The sequence below is a fragment of the Westerdykella ornata genome, assembly GCF_010094085.1.
Source record: "Westerdykella ornata strain CBS 379.55 unplaced genomic scaffold EI97scaffold_4, whole genome shotgun sequence".
Classification (NCBI taxonomy): Eukaryota; Fungi; Ascomycota; class Dothideomycetes; order Pleosporales; family Sporormiaceae; genus Westerdykella; species Westerdykella ornata.
In genome coordinates this window covers 987,328-1,001,344 of record NW_022986854.1, presented here as the reverse complement: position 1 = coordinate 1,001,344, position 14,017 = coordinate 987,328, and the positions used below count along the sequence as shown (strand labels likewise).

Here is a 14,017-nt window from a genome sequence, read left to right as displayed (position 1 = left end):
CTCCGCCACGGTTCATCGATGTCAGGTCGGAGACGGCGAATTGACATGCAGCTAGGCGGTTCTCAGGGGCGCATCTTGAGCAAATCAGAGGAAGAGCGCACATGTTCCCAGGATTGCTCGTGCTGCAAAAATCGGTGAGTTGGCTTTAGGATGCGTGAGGATTGATTGGTCCTTTTGTCGCCCTGTCTACGCCAAGTGTTGTTATCTTCAAATCTGACCGCGTGTGGCTTTAGTGGCATACTGTGGTAGGCCCAGGGAACTTGTCTTTGCGGGGTTGGAGGCGCGAACATGTCTCAGTTCTATCTGCGAACTCCAGCATGTGTGATTTCCAGCTAATCCCGTGGCGATGGATCCCGCACGGTCTGTGGGCAGCAATCCGTTTGCGATCTCCAGGTTCCTGTATTCACAAAATTCCAACATTGAGTTCTCGGATCTGAGGTTCCGGTATAGCCCAATCCCGCACGGTACCGAGAGAAAGCGGCTGAGTCCCGTACGGTCTGTGGTCTTAGCTCTCCAGATTCCCGTATCACAAACTCCGTACGACTCAATCCCGCACGGCACTGAGTTCTCGAATCTGAGGTTCCGGTATAGCCCAATCCCGCACGGTACCAGTACGAGAAAGCTGAGGAATGCCGCGCGGCTAAGTCCCGTACGGTCTGTGGCTTAGCTCTCAGATTCCCGTATCACAAATTCCGTACGACTCAATCCTAAATCTCGCACGGCACTGAGTTCTCGAATCTGAGGTTCCCATATAGCCCAATCCCGCACGGCACTGACTTCTCCCATACCCAATCCCGCACGGCACTGACTTCTCCCATACCCAATCCCGCACTGAGGAATCCCGCGCGGCTACGGTCTGTTGGTTCTTCTAGGTCCCGTACGGTCTTCAGAACAAAGAATCCTCCTACAGGGGTAAGCTTCAATGTTGGATCTTGGAATCCTGCGCGGTTAATTCGTCTGCGGAGTGGATCCGTGGCCGCGATTGGTTAATTTTCATTTGTCAGAATCCCGCAGCAGCTGTTTTCCCCTCAACATGGAACAGAGAGCAAGGACTTTCAGTGTTTTTCACGCAATTATACGGACGCAATACAATAGGAAGGGAAGAATATTATTAGACGGGGCGCATATAGCTATAGCACCGCGTATAGTATCGTGGATAAGCGTCCTTTAATACGCTATGCGTTGCCCAATAATAACGAGATAGCTCAACAACAGCAGGTAGTCCATACTCAAGTTCTTGACTGTACACTCGGCCATCGGGTTCAACCCGGAAGGTATGTAGGATGAGGTTGGCAAGCCCGCGTCCCCGTCGGCAGAGACCCCTTCTTGGATAAGCACCATAGACTAACAGGTAACACCGCGAACAGCCATCGCAATGGCCCTCTAGTAAGTCTAGATAAAGTCGTTCTAGTCGTGTTGGGCCCCTGGAGAATGAGGTGACAAGTGGTCTTGCGAAACGCACTCGAAGAGGGGCCATAGAGTAGATTGATAAGATGCTTGATAGGATGCTTGAGATAGGATGCTTGAGATAGGATGCTTGAGATAGGATGCTTGAGATAGGATGCTTGAGCTACTCTAGGGCCTAGAATGTTTCTATATAGTTTACTTGAAAGCTTCACATGTCCCTTCCTCCATAGACCGTTTAGATACATCAGTTTCGGGGAAGCCGTTGGTGGTGGCATTGAGTTCAGAGTCCCCAATCTGGTTCGCGGGTACCTGGTTGTCGTAGGTTGCGGCTGCCGGGAATTGGTAGATTCCCAGCTGCAGGATGTAGCTGTAGATCTCTTTGATCCACTGATCCATCATGTCGATGTCCCGGCGGAGATTCTGCGCTTCTTGTCGTGCCTCGTACAGAGCACTGTGGTGCTGTTAGCATATGCTTTTTTTGCAAATTACTAATAAAACGTACACTTCTAGGTATGCTAGCCGTGCCATGTTGTAGTCGCTGAAGTCATGCTGAGGCGGGCGGTCCTCCCTCTCGCATGCCTCGTCGCAGGCGAGGAAGTTTGGGATGAATGGTCCAGCGGCAGGATTCATAGAGAAGGGATCGTGTAGGTCTGCGATGCAGTCGATGTTGATGTCTGGAGAGGAAGACATGACTGGAGTGAGGTTGTAGGACTTCGAGCGGCTTGCCCAGCTTATGTAGAGCATTTCTGTTGTTAGCGGAACTTAGCCGCCCTACGCCACAACAAAGAACGGAAAACCGGAAAACAGCAATCACCAAATTCTATTTCTATCCAATGGCCTAACCAATGATTAAAACCCTTGAAATTAGTCCCATCTTACACGTTAACCGCCGGACGCCACAGCGCAAAACATTCAAGGGGCACAAGCTCTATAAATGGTAGCAGAATTGAGGGATCCAACGGCCCCGAAACGTACTGATGCTGCGCCTTGTTAGCAATGATTTTTGACGCTGGAAGCACATACTGGTCGGTCGAGCTTTGACAGTGCTGGTTTCGCCTCGTTAAGCAGGTCGTCCAGAAAGTCAACTAGCAGCTTACAGCTACTCCATGTCTCCCCGTGTTCTAAACCAAAAAACTTGCTCTGTTGTCTTTGTTCCCTTACAAAGTTTGGATCTTGAAGCATATTGCTTGGTCGCCCGTTCATACATTGCAGCAATACGCACCCAAGTTGCTGTAGGTCTACATTAGGGGTCAGATCGAGGGTCTGCCATACACATTCTTCGAGGTTTCCTAATAAGATACTTAGCAACTTATTATACATTTGCTTCGAAGACCTGCCTAGAATTACTTCTCCAGTACTCCCTCGGACTCTAATTGCTGAAGCAGATATCCCGGTATGGACTATGCCAGCGGCAGCTAGGTGCTTGATCGCAAAGAAGGCCTATTCTTTCTTAGACTTACACGAAGAGATATGCGAGGCTAGGCTTACAGATGCAGCAATAAGACGGATTTGGTGCTCTTCTAGACTTATATGCACGTTTAGGATTTCTTCCAATGTAAATCGCAAATGCTCAAGCTGGAAGAAGATGCTGCCCTGCTCTTGGAAGATTGCCTCGATGCTATGGAGGTTGCGATGTTGAAGCAGCTTCGTCTTCTCCAAGAGAGCTTCGCCAACCTCCTTCTTGGTCTGCCTTACCATTATTACTCGATTGCATTGAAGTCCAACTGTGTAGCTTTTTCCAGCCTGTACTAACTCCCCAAGTTTCGCTAGCGTTGTCCATGGATTACATTGTTGGAGTGGAAGTTGTTGGCTAGTAGTCTGATTCTTCTTTTCGTCTTGCTTCTGCCATGTGTCTTTTAGGAGTGCAGCTTTTGTAGGCCATTGTGGTCGGGGGTGACGCTGGAATGCTTCCTGAATAAATTTCGAACTCATGGTTTTGTTAATAGGGAAGACCTCGTGCTTATTCTAGTTTTTACACAGTTGTTGCTTAGTGTGACGAGGCCTGGAGTTCGGAGTCTGTATCCGAATAACGTCCTCCTCATACCCGTAATCAGGATTTTGCCTCCTGTCGGTAGAACAGAATCCCGTTCAATGTCAAGTCGCTGCTCCGCCCCCCTAACTAAAAAAACATAAAAGAACTCTACAAGGCCTCAGTAGCTATCATACCACTGCCTCCAAGATGTCTGCGTGGCCCTCGGATTTCGTGCAACAACAAGGCCAGGGCTCATCTCGAGCAACAGAAACTTTGGTCCCATCCAGCGAGGTGAGCGCCGAGAGCGTGCACGGTCAATCAGCCTACTACACCTTCTCCGTGCAGCCAGATCTGTACCTCCAACTATGCCAGATCCTTGAGACTGAGATCTGGACTCACAACCAGACACGCACTGAGCTGTTTCAGGAAACAGCCCGCAAGAACGCGCTTGAGAGCCAAGTCTGGAAGCTTACAGAAGCTATTGCTCAGTGGCAAGATGCTTGCCAGAAGGTGTATGATGTGCTAGGTGAGCACCGCGTCGAGGCAAACAAGCTTAAGCGGGAGCTGGAGGAAACGAAGGCTGAGCTAGTTGTGGAGAGAGAAGTGCGCCTGTGAAGCAAGAATCAGGTAAAACGTGCTAATTGCGCTAGAAACACGCCCAACCCTCTGCCGAGGAAGATGTGGTAGAGTTGAAGAAGGAGGATCAGTCTCCTGAGGTTGGAAGTCTCCCAGATGAAGACGATGCTCTTACGGAACCATGGCATCTAGGCGTGATTCACGATGTTCGGGAACATTTGAGAGGACATAGCGCATAAAATTGTAAATTGAAGAAGCACCTTCAATGCTTACTATTCACCCGTCTTTTCTTCCCGTTCTTCCTTCTGCCAATGTAAGGGGGCGTTCGAAGAGCATCGCATATCTCTGCTTGGTATTGTAACTCGCGCACGCAATCGTTGAACTGTGTTACATGATTCTCGTCAAGCTCGTCGACATAGAGGACCAGTAGCCGGAGAAAGACTTCAGCCTGTTTCCAGGATTCCAAGAGTTCGGAAGCTGTGTCGATGTCAAGGTTGTCATAGGCATTTTGAACGGCGTAGCTCAGTCTTTTACAACTGCTGTTGAACGTCGGCTCGCTGGTTTTCTCCGCCACTTTGCACATTATGTCTTGGATACCCTCCCAGATAGGCTCGAGCTTTTCCCAAACCATCGTGAGTCGATTCTCCACCCCTCTCTCGAATTCAGGGTCACCCCACGGGGTCATGTCCGCCACTTTTCGCTTGCCTTTATTCTTACGCCCATTCATCCTAGGGCTACAAATTGATGACTGCCCGTCCTTTTTCTTCTCGTTATCAGTTGTTGATTGGTTGCGAGTCTCCTCTGTCACCATTCGAGCTTCTCCAGTCGTACTAGGAGGGTTCAGAGCGGGTATAACACCGTCATCGTCGTCAATAGGAATTGGGTTTGCTGTGCGCATGTCAGGAGTAGCAAGCGGCAGACGACTGGAAGACCCACCTGGTAAGCTACCAAATTGGGCAGGAGCATCGCACAGCTCCTTCAGCTTAGTGATGTCAACATTCTGGATGGTGTGGTTGTCGGTAGGAACATCTTTATTTTCGTGTTCAGTGGGTGGGTCATTGGAGGAAGGAGAAGGCGATCGTGATTGTGGCCAATGAACGAATTCCGAAAGTAAAGCATCGTCGTCAGCAAATGACGAGGATGAGGAAGCATAATCCTCATTAAAGGAGGTCGAAGATTCGTCATGGCCTAATAGGCCTGTGCGATTGGGAAGCGAACATTCCACCAAGGCTTCCCATGCCGGGTCGACACTGCAGTTTGATATTAGGGAGGAAAAGGCTCCGTCTGCGTGGGCGTAGGGTGGTTCAAAAGACATAATGGCTGCAAGTGAGATGGTAGGCGTTCAACCAAGTGAGTACTTCGCGAGTGAAGCGAGGGCTAGGAGGGGAGAGAAAGGAAGATGGAATGGGGCCGATGCAGCAGCGCTTTATATATGCTCCCCTCAGCTACGCCCCACTGCCTAGAGTCTAGTCATCACACAATCAAGCCAGTAAGAGACATCCCATGTGATCCTGCATGACTACCGCCAAGCAGCGCCTCTCAGTCAACAGGACTCCTGCGTCATATCGCGATTGTGTTCGCTTGGCTGTCCCCATTCAGGTCATCCTCGGCGACACTCAGAGTCCGTGAGCCGGTGGCGATGCCTATAAGCTTTGAGATATTTAGTTAAGTGGAGAGAGAAACCTTCCCTCGTTTTGGGCTACAGTTCGGTTGCGGAATAGGCAGTGGATGGTGAAGGACTTTGCAAAAGACGGTGCCTTGCAGCAATACAAAGCAGGTGAATGGCCAACAACCCTTACTCCTCCTCTTAGAATCTCAGGGGGGTGTCGGCGCCCGGTGAAACACCCAGTGAATGGTGAAGACTTTGTAGGGTGAATAGTGAATGAACCCTTATTCCTCCTACGTTCTACGTTCACTAGGTGCAGACACCTAGTGAAGGTAGGTTGCATATATATGAGTACCCGCGGGTCTAACACTCTTTACAACTTCCTTCTCCATCCCCTCTCTATTCACCTAAGCGGTGAAGGTGAGAATGTTGAGTATGTATCTTACATACGTATCTCCGCTGTCAAACCGTCCACCTACGCTCTCTATCTTGCTTCTTCTTCATTTCTCAACCTAAGCACGGTGAAGGTGAATCCAGCTAGATCGAAATATATAAACCTCGCTCTTCGCCTACTTTCTCCCTCTCCCATCCACCTACTCCACTCCTCGCCTCCCTTTCTGCTGAGTCTCCCTCCTTCCCTTCAAAAAACACCCCATCTTCATCTTCAGCAGGATTCTTCACCGCCGGCCGAGTCGAAACAATATCTGCCTCTTGGGTTGAGGTGGGTGGGTCAGGTTTGTATGCCCAGTAGGCTCGCCACCTATCTGGAAGGCCCACTGGAGTGGCTCTCCAGTGGGCAGTTTCTTTTCTTTGTTTTCTTTGTATATAGTTTCCACTCCGCTGCTCCCTTCCTGGTTCTGGATTACTTACCTTCCGGATTTCGACAACTTTCTAGATTACTCGCCTTCTGGAAGTCGACATCTTTCTGGATCTGGATCTTTCATTTGCTCATTGGGAGCTTTTGCCTTCGGGCACCTCACTTTGCCTACGGGCTCCATTTCAGGTCGCACTGAAATGTCACCAAGTTCTTCTGTTCGATCGCGTCGTACTTGTACGGCTTTCTTGCGGATACAGCTTCGTCGGGAGAGTCTGACTCTGGGGAAAAATGCCTCCATCTTCTCTTTTGAGGATGCCCTTGATTAGGGTTGTATGCCAATTGAAAGTAGCATGAGAATAGGGTCAATTGCCGCTGGATCCTCAGTTATAAACTCCTTCGGAGTCCCTTTCGGCTGAGGTGAAGCCCGAACTCTGAAGTAAGATTTCTGTAGTTTGGAGATGGAACTGTCTAGACTCAGCCTTCGGGCTTTGAATCTGGGTTCCTGAAGGCGTTGGCCCATTGGGCTGACAGCTTTATGCACCAGTCCGAGGGGCCGCACACATATTTGGTGACTTTCATACGCGAAGATTGTATGTAGATTTGTGAAAAGAACGGGGGTCGAAGGGATAGGGAGGAGGGGATAGGGAGGAGGGGATAGGGAGGAGGGGATGGGTGGAGGAGATCCAATTGCTGTATGATTATTGTATTTTGTTGTATCATATTCTGTTATCGATAGCCTATCGAGTGACTGATGAGGAGCTTGTGCACCTCGTGTACCGGGTTGTTTCATGTCAAGTAACCAAGCCACCCGACGCCCCCTAGGCGCATTCATTCGTTATCTTCCTTCTTAATCTAGGTGAGTGGAAAATTTGCTAGCGGAGTCATCCTTGCCGCATTTGAGCTTTCTCGCCAAGCGTTGGCTGGCCGCAGGTATAAATACGGCACATTTTCACCTATGTTGTTCAAACTCCTTTTCGCCTTGCATCCGTCCATTTCCTTTTGCAACTATGCTCTCTCCTTGTTCCTCATGTTCCAGTCCAATAACACCTATTGACGACGAGATAGGTTCCCCTACTCTCAGTGTAGGCTTGCTAAGGACCACGAAGGACGTAACCCCTGCAGGCATGATTGCCTCAGCGTCAACTCAGCTCCCAAAGACAGTTGTTGAGGCAGATATTCCTCTCATGGCCCCCGTTCCTCGGTACTCCGCCGCGAAAATCTTCCACTCGAGCGATACGGACGAGCTAGGGACGGAAGCGGACAATTGGAATGATTCCAAGACCCTCTACAGCAGAGAGGAACTGGCCGGTGGAGAGGGGAATGTTACGGAATCAGAGGATGAAAGTTCGGACCTGAACAACAGGAAGGAGCCAGGACTTGCTCCTGTCTGCTCTCAGTGCTGCGGTCCTCTTGGCGACAAGCTTTGCGCAACTCGATGCGAGTGTACGGCTTTCCGGTTCTATTGCAGCAGTTGTCCCCCGCGACGTAAGGTTTTCGTTGGCGAGCCTCCACTTTGCTCTGAGCACCCGTCAAATTTGCAATTCAGTATGGAGTATAGGACAGTCTATAACAGACCTTGTTCTATGTGCTCTACCACTGAACAAAAGGAGAAAAGGAGAATCGAAATTCTACAGTGTGGTAAGCATGCATATGTGTTGCGTTGAAGCACTAAACTAATAGACAATCAGGCCACATGTTCTGTTTTCACCACCTGGTTCAATTTATCACGGACGAACGTGATAGATTACCGTTAGGCAGCATTCAATGCCCATCTTGCGGGGAAGAAAACAGCAACGTCACGGAAGGCAGTAGGCGACCTTGGGCGGACGCTATGCACAACTGGTGGACGTTCAGTCCAGATACTATTGTAATACATGCTCGCAAAGCTCAGGCGAACCACGAAGTATTTATGACCCGTCCCCCTAGACCCCATCCTCCCGCTGACAAGTCTGCTTCAAGGACGCCAAACCATCGCGACTGGGCTTGGCAGACAAGGTGATAGCGTCTTTAGCTCGCGATTGTGTATGGGAAGAGCTTCTCCCCCTCTGGAAGTCGATAGCAGATGCAATTAATCGGCATGAGGTAGGCTTTGGGTTGGAGGCTCTGCTGCGATTTGAACGGCTCGACTGCGAGATCCGTTTTCAGGAAAGAGCGAGGAGAGTCCGTGGGCCATATCTCCATGACGGAGCCAGTTATACGGTTGATCGACGCTTCAAGGATTTTTCTGACTACTTCCGTGGCCGGGTTGAGGTAGGCGATTTGGATACTTTGGCTGTCCGCATAGGGCTCCTCCGTGCATTGGATAGATGGTGTATTGAGAAAAGACGGGGCTCGTAAGAACGGCCCCTTATGAAGGACAATTTCATTCACCTGTATACCAAGTTGTTCGACACAAGGAAAAGCTGCAGAAATTTCTTTGCTTCCTCCCAGCGCACCTGAGCTTCCTCCTTCGGATCATCCCCTTCGCGAACCGTACAGATGTAGATTTTCTTTGCTGACGATTGCATGAACAAAAAGTAATAGTCTCTTCTACACCATTCAGTATGTGCATGAGATTCTTGAATCCACTGTGCAACGTCTCTCATTGCATGCTTAAGCCGGTCCGGCACAGTTGCTGGCCCAACCCCGTCATCAGCCTCAATAACTTGCTCACCCACATCTTGTTGGTCCATGCCTTGCCCCTCCACATCGTTATCACCAATAATCTCGTTGTTGGATTCGGCAAGTAGCTCAAATGCGGCTTTTCCGGCCCCGTGGGCAGCGATGGCAACCTTCTGAACCTCTTCTCGAAGAATGCCCAGGACCATAAGCACCTTTTCATGATTGAGCCGTCGCAGGGTGGTCAGAGAGAGGCCTCCGAACTCATGGTGCTCTAGGCGTAAGTGCATCCTGGATGCACACTCGCTCAACACTGATTCCCTGCATATCTGTCAGCGGATAATAGAAGCAAAGACAGCAATAGAGTACAGATTGAGATCTGGAGCACTTCTCGTTGTTGAGCATTTAATCAACATTTCGGGGGTTTTTTCGTGGTATTCTCTAGCTGCGCCGAATGGAAAGAAATGGGAAACAAGGGGAGCGTGCCAGCATCGGGGGCATCTAAGAGTACCCAACCCCGTACAATATCCACGGAAAAACGGAAGAGAAGCAACCCGTCTCATCAAGCGCCACTATAACCATGCCCATGCACTATATGTCCCTCACCGGGTCGAATGTCCTCTTTGGAGCATTATCCGTGCGGCCACCTGCAGATCTCGTTTGTTTTGCTGCTTTACAGGTGTAAGCAAGTGCCACTAACGCACAGATAAACTTACGTTGTCTCCTTCGCAGTTCTCGGACTAGGCTTGACATGCGCCACCGGAGAACTTTTGCAGTAATTGCTGGGATCCCATCTTCAGAGAGCTTTCCGTTAACGCGGTCAAGCAGCTGGATCTGCTCTGTTGCCGGGAAGGATGCGTAATTGTGGCATTCAGGGTAAAGTTTAACGAGGTTTTTATCTCCATACTGTCGGGATGCCGCAGTTTTAATTTGTGGCAGGTGTGGCCGGTCTGTGCGGTTGAGACGGGATGAACTGAAGCGACGGTGTGTGCGGTGGTCCGTGTTTGTTCAGCTTCCGGCGTCCGCCGCCTTAGTGCCCTTGGCAGAACGTCCGTGCACTGACACGAAAGTCCCCAAGCTTGTAGACGGTTCCAAGGTTGTGTCGATCACCAGGGGGCGCCATACGTAGGTATGGCACTTGCCATGCAGCTGGTCGCTTCCACGCAACAACTCCTGGAGGGAAAAGATTGGCAAACATGAGGGAGACGGCAAAGGAAATCCTAACGTCGCATGCATATAATATCTGTGAAGAAGGCGCTATTCCGCATCAATATTTCACAGCTCTGTTTGTCGCTCTTATGCCTTCCAGTTCCAACAGAGAGAGTCAATCTCCATCATGTTCTTTAGAGACAGCATCGAATCTCCAGCCTATCACAGCAGCGGCAATATCACCTAAAAGTCTTCCTATCGAGAGAAAACATGATCTATACCAGCGTCTCCACCCAACACAATCCTGCTTTATCACCTGCACCTGCAGCTGTACACACAAGAACTGCCACAAATACGGTGACGTAAAAGACGGGAAAGGGAAGAAAGAGAAACAAAGCGTTGCTCGACCTAAATATTTTATTTACGGATTCCAACCAAGCACAGTAGTCGACCTTGATCTAGATAAGTAGGCTATCCTCGCGATTGCAAGATGTTGCGCTAACAATATTAGGAGCTCATCGTGGGAAGAAGATGTCAAGAGAGATCTCGAGAGGCGGCTTCCTTCAGCAAAGTAGCAGTTAAAAGTTCTTGACCTAATTAATATCTGTTTGCGTCTCCCAAAGTTGTGTGTACACGCCCCCTTGCTTAAGTAGCTCTTTGTGCGTCCCGCGCTCGATGATTTTCCCACTGTCTACTATAAGAATTTTGTCCGCATCAATAATTGTAGAAAGTTTGGCCTCTTCCTCCTCCTGCAGTGTTCTGCAAGTTCGTGTATAGTCCGCTTCACCACATCGCCGTACAAAAGGTTGTTTGGTCTAGTGTACTGCATTGAATGGTCCCTGCGTATTTGGGGTCCAAATTCACGTTGACGAAGCGGTGAAGAAGCGGACATTCTGCCACTCAAACTCCACGTCTGCTTTGGTCGTGCCGCCCCTATCCGCTGAATGTAATGGAGAAGCAGACAGCCTGCTGGCAGTCGTATCTCGAATGAAGGCATCTATGCTTAATAAATCCCTTGATTGGAGTTTCCGTCGTACGGCGTAGGAAAGTCGCACTTTAGATTGGCTGGGTTGAGAAGTGTCCTTCTTATGCAGAAGAAACCAAGTTTGCCAACTATTCCTGAATTAGATGAAGGCGAACAGACCGAGACGGAAGTGTCTAGTGCATCTAACTGGATTTGCCTTTATAACTATATGCCTACAAAACGAAGGCACGGGATGTACATAGAGGGAGACTATAGCTACAGTACTAAGGAACTCTGTCTTGTCGAGCCAAAGAGAGCAAAATCTGTTTAGCTTAAAGTTATTAAAACGCAATATAATAATGCTAGTTCGCTCCATAATATTTACAGTCGCGTGTCAAAGGTATCTAACCAGTACAGGGTCCTTCCTACCCAAACGCGACACGCGTGAGAGGAGGCACCTACTTAAGCTATCTCCGTGAATCGATTGCGCAAACGTGAATTGACAATCCCCCAACGCGCAAGCCTTATTTCCAAGCGTGATTTTGGCGCGACAATACCTGAAGTTGCGGCGGAGTTTTCTTGCAGTCAGACCTGCGTGAAGGACACCATACGCAGATAAAGAAGCGCGGCCTCACGAGGTTCAGGTGCAGAAAGAGGCCTAAACTCTTCCCTGCCTACGCAAAACTATGCCTACAGTTTGAGGAGTACCCCAATTTCAACTGGAAGACGCGCCGGTTCGCTTTGCCTCTTCTCTAGTAATCCACTTCCTAATGGTTATTAGGAGCACAGGCTGCGGAGGCTATAAACGCACGTAGAATCAATGCCATTGTTCGTCACGATACCCAATCGCCTCTTGGACCTCGTCTGATCTTGAACTCATTAGAATGCATGCTGTTCGCGCCGTATGTGCTGTTTGTGCCATAGTGACGGTCCTTCGGCCATGGTGGAGCAAGCTGCATGTGAGGGGTGACGTGCACGGACAGTGGGATGTCCCAAGCTTGTGGGAAAACAAGTATCCGGGACGTGCTTTACGCACGGACGCGCAGTGCATCAGATTGGCGCGTCGGGGAACCGGGTCCTGCACTGTGTACATGCATGCCGCATATGGCACGCCGATGCAACTTCTTGTTAAATTGGACCAGCACAAGCTGCGGCAGCTGCGTCTTGTCGGTTGTCAGCCAGCCCTTCCACTTTTATTGACTCTCCAAATGGCTGACAGGGTATTTCTAGCCTGTCAAAGTCCAAATGAGTAGGAAGCAATCCAGGGATAATATTGTTCGTCCACGTTCGGTTGAGTGCGCATTCACTGCTGGATTTGGACAGGAATTCTTAGCTCTTTATATGTCCGATGGATTCTTTTCTAAGCATCCTACCATTTTGCGCTTCAATTGCAGCTATGAACGGGAAGGCCCTTACCGTCTTCGCTGCTCTCAACCTAACTATTATTCAATTCTGTCTTCTCGCATGCATCCTGAAATGGTCCGCCAACCCTCACCGTCTACGGATGTCATTGAAAGAATTCGGTATAACGTACGCTATGGCAGCCTTCCTGGCGTATCTAGCCGGTGTGATACTCGGATCATTATCTCTTTGGCATCGCCCTGACGAATACTTGCACGCAATCGCATTAGAGGCAACATATGCAATATGCCTCATCGCCCAGGTAGTTGATTGCCGCTGTAGTCCTCGCCGGTTTTACTTACAAACACTAGTGTGCTAAATTCTCTGGACTACCTTGGCAATTCGCGTCAGCTCTTGTAGAACTGTGTGGGGACAGCATGCATCTTTTTCTGCAGGGAAGGTTGATCTGGTGCGCGCACTTGCTCTCGTTTGGGGGACAGTTGTTTCATTTAGTCGCGAGGCTGTGTGTGAGACAAGATCGCGCAACATTGCCTGCGCATCTTGCATTGAGCTTGGACGTTGGGCAAGCAATAGTTGTGCTTGCAAAGATAATAACCTTCCAAATCTCAACTGACTATGTGTGGTTCTTCCAGGCAAGTTTTCTACATCCCTCAGTTGAAACCGCTCTAACATAGTGTAGTTGGGATCCATCTGGTCGTTAGTACCTGCCCTGGTATACATTCTCTTTTACTACGATTTTAGAAAGCGGATCCAACGGGCGGCAGGTCTGCAGCTAGAGTTCAGCGACCGTCCTATTCCGATAGGCTTGCACCAATCCCTGCCTAGTTGCGTAAGCGAGGCGTAGAAAAATATATATATAGATGATTGGACTCCTACTTTCTGCTCCACTCCTTCTGTCTTGTGTGCCTTGTGTGTCTCTACTTAAGCTTTCGCAATGCCTTAGGGCTAGAGAGAGGGTTATAGGGCGGGAGCGTTTGTCGGTGGCCCACAGTATCTCGCACCCACCGCCTTCACGCGCGAGCGAGACAACCAAACGGCTACTCTTCTCCCTTTCTCTTTCTCTATCCTCTCCTCTACTCTCTACCACTTACGCTCCCAGAGACAACCTCCTCAGCAAAGAATACTCACTCCCAGAACACTTTACTCTCGAACACACACTCTCACTTTCCCAAGTCGGCGGCCCGGCGCAAGGGACATTTCAAACCAACATAACTTCACGGCACGACATTATAGGTGTGAAATTTTTGGACCGTTCAAAAGAGCACGCAAATCTGCACCTGTCATCAAAGTTTCGGCCAATTCCAACTGCTTCAACATACGGTATACCTATCTGAAGATGACCATTACCGCTACCGAACCGGCGATCCCCCAACCGAACGCGGACGGACACGCTATGCAGGACTATCTCGAATCACTCAACAGATATGTAACGGAGACCCGGAAGATCAAGGGCTTATGCTTCCATCCAAACCCAGTCAGCTACCTCGATGGGCCAGACAAGAAGAAGTGGAAGGACAGCCCAGGAGCCCCTGATTGGGACTGCTACGATGTTCTCTCTAAGTTCCA

At 49.6% G+C, this 14,017-nt stretch overlaps 5 protein-coding genes across 5 annotated transcripts; 2 read left to right on the top strand and 3 right to left on the bottom strand.

Annotated features, from left to right (window-relative positions):
• Positions 1-2,260: 2,260 nt before the first annotated feature.
• EI97DRAFT_393825 (uncharacterized protein) lies at positions 2,261-3,339 on the bottom strand (the record flags this gene model as incomplete). The annotated part of the gene is made up of 3 exons (XM_033796289.1): positions 2,261-2,387; positions 2,431-2,696; positions 2,913-3,339. The coding sequence occupies 3 exons, from the start codon at positions 3,337-3,339 to the stop codon at positions 2,283-2,285; spliced, it is 798 nt and encodes a 265-aa protein (XP_033656513.1). The 3' UTR covers positions 2,261-2,282.
• Positions 3,340-3,579: 240 nt separating this feature from the next.
• EI97DRAFT_431195 (uncharacterized protein) lies at positions 3,580-4,404 on the top strand. The gene is made up of 2 exons (XM_033797875.1): positions 3,580-3,982; positions 4,030-4,404. The coding sequence occupies exons 1-2, from the start codon at positions 3,587-3,589 to the stop codon at positions 4,192-4,194; spliced, it is 561 nt and encodes a 186-aa protein (XP_033656512.1). The 5' UTR covers positions 3,580-3,586; the 3' UTR covers positions 4,195-4,404.
• Positions 4,218-5,270, bottom strand: EI97DRAFT_456389 (uncharacterized protein; the record flags this gene model as incomplete). Its single annotated transcript, XM_033800724.1, has 2 exons — positions 4,218-4,843; positions 4,892-5,270. 2 exons carry the CDS (start codon positions 5,268-5,270, stop codon positions 4,218-4,220), a joined length of 1,005 nt encoding a protein of 334 aa, XP_033656511.1.
• Positions 5,271-7,350: 2,080 nt separating this feature from the next.
• On the top strand, positions 7,351-8,132 carry EI97DRAFT_484733 (uncharacterized protein; the record flags this gene model as incomplete). Its single annotated transcript, XM_033802122.1, has 3 exons — positions 7,351-7,863; positions 7,952-8,016; positions 8,067-8,132. Exons 1-3 carry the CDS (start codon positions 7,386-7,388, stop codon positions 8,130-8,132), a joined length of 609 nt encoding a protein of 202 aa, XP_033656510.1. The 5' UTR covers positions 7,351-7,385.
• An 898-nt stretch (positions 8,133-9,030) lies between these two features.
• Positions 9,031-9,934, bottom strand: EI97DRAFT_499487 (uncharacterized protein; the record flags this gene model as incomplete). Its single annotated transcript, XM_033802609.1, has 3 exons — positions 9,693-9,934; positions 9,346-9,647; positions 9,031-9,297 (listed from the first exon to the last, which is right to left on the bottom strand). Coding segments are annotated over exons 2-3 (459 nt in total), but the record flags the coding sequence as incomplete, so codon positions are not given.
• Positions 9,935-14,017: the final 4,083 nt, after the last annotated feature.